Below are 1788 nucleotides of genomic sequence, written 5' to 3'. Positions count from 1 at the left end.
TAAGAAAGAAATCAGAAACATTTATTTCAAATTATCATTTTTTTTTAAAATTGTTTAATGTTGAGAATGTTTTTATTCTACATAAGTTACTAACATATTAAATGTATAATAGAAAAAATAAAGATCTTACCTTACAATAATAATTAAATCCAAATTATTAATCCTTAGACCCACTCAAGAGACAATTCATACAAACCCCTAAAAACATTTCCTGTGCATGGGGTCTAATCATATCGCTCCGTTCTTGGAGCGATTAGCCTCTTTAATTAGGTGAGTGAAGTTATCTACACATTATATATTTGATAATAATTAATGTCACATTCACACAACATATATCACATTTCTTTCCTTCGTCTATTTATAGGCATCGTTAATTAGTAGCTTTTAACAGTCCTTTGAGTATATGCACATAACTTTGTGTGGGTGGGGACATTAATTTGCTCTACGGCGTTTGTTCTCTCATTAGGAATCAATCGCCAAAGTTTTAGGTTACACCCAACTCTTGATTTTGATTTCTGCCAACTTAACCCCAAGAAATTGAGTTTCGAAATTTCACGTAATCACAACTATATAGTCACGATGAGACACTATCCAATGGGATCACACATTTTCTTGCGTGCGCCTGCATTCATTTTCCCCCAAAAGCAAGTTTCCAAAGGTAGCAAAAGTAGTCTCTATTATTACCCGAAAGCAGAAACCATGGCCACTAAAGGGCACAAAATCTGCTTAGCCTTGTCTTCACTTTTCTTGATCATTCTTGCCATTGCCATTGTGAGTTTAATTTTGACCATATTTAAACCCAAGAACCCTGATATATTCATCCACCCTGTTGACCTAGAAAATTTTCAATTATTTTCATCTAATTCAACTAGTGCACCTTTGGGCATGGTGATCACAATAGTGAATACAAACTACGGAAGCTTCAGGTACAAAAATGCCACTGGTTATCTTAAATATCGTGGCACCATTGTAGCTGAAGTTCCCTTTGAGACAAGATCAATTCCTGCACGTAGCATTACCAATATGAGCACTTCTGCGGGTATCATGACTGCAAAATTGATCAATGATTCCAAATTTTGGTCGGATATTGAAGTTGGGGTGTTAAATTTGACATCGCAGGCCACACTGGCTGGGAAAGTGACTATGCTCAAGATTTTGAGGATTAAGGCGAAGGTGCTTATCTCTTGTGGCATCACTTTCAACATAACTGCTGTGGATGCTGCCTCCACCTGCAGGTCCAAAATCAAGATATGATCATCCATTTCATTTTATTTTTAAGTGTTCAAATGTGCTCTTGGGTTAAGGAAATGGGTTCAAATTATTATTATTGTCGGAGAAAAATTGTATGTATTGACTCGTTTGATCACAAAAAGTTATATACTCGTAAATTTGTTGATTTTAATAATAGTTATTTTAAATATTACATTAAAACTGTTTTAATTCGTTCACATTGTAATATTCTGAAATTTCAATGTAATATTATAAATTTTCTTATTATTATCTCTTTTAAAAATAATATATATAATATTTCTTTTAATTTTTAGTTATCTTATTTAAAATAAATAAATATAAATGTTTTATTTTAATACATTAAAATTTTTATAGTTTGAACAAATCAAAATATTATAATTCAAATTTTCTTATAATTTTCTAGAATAACATTTTAATCATTATAAATAAATATGTATATATATAAAAATAAATAAATAAATATATATATATATATATATATATATATATATATATATTCTAAACAAAATTTCATAATTTTTTTTTATATAAGTGATC

The 1788-nt window shown here is 29.8% G+C and overlaps 1 protein-coding gene across 1 annotated transcript; it reads left to right on the top strand.

The window, feature by feature from the left end:
* Positions 1 to 388: 388 nt before the first annotated feature.
* On the top strand, positions 389 to 1442 carry LOC109790423 (uncharacterized). The gene has a single exon (XM_020349569.3). It carries the CDS (start codon positions 580 to 582, stop codon positions 1252 to 1254), a length of 675 nt encoding a protein of 224 aa, XP_020205158.2. The 5' UTR covers positions 389 to 579; the 3' UTR covers positions 1255 to 1442.
* The last annotated feature ends 346 nt before the right edge of the window (positions 1443 to 1788 follow it).

This window comes from Cajanus cajan, chromosome 8 (assembly GCF_000230855.2).
Source record: "Cajanus cajan strain Asha chromosome 8, NIPB_CcT2T_4, whole genome shotgun sequence".
In the NCBI taxonomy this organism is placed as follows: Eukaryota; Viridiplantae; Streptophyta; class Magnoliopsida; order Fabales; family Fabaceae; genus Cajanus; species Cajanus cajan.
This window is presented reverse-complemented; position numbering and strand designations above follow the sequence as displayed.

Coding starts and splice junctions, on each gene's coding strand:
- LOC109790423 (XM_020349569.3), top strand. CDS start 580: ATGAGACACTATCCAATGGGATCACACATTTTCTTGCGTGCGCCTGCA.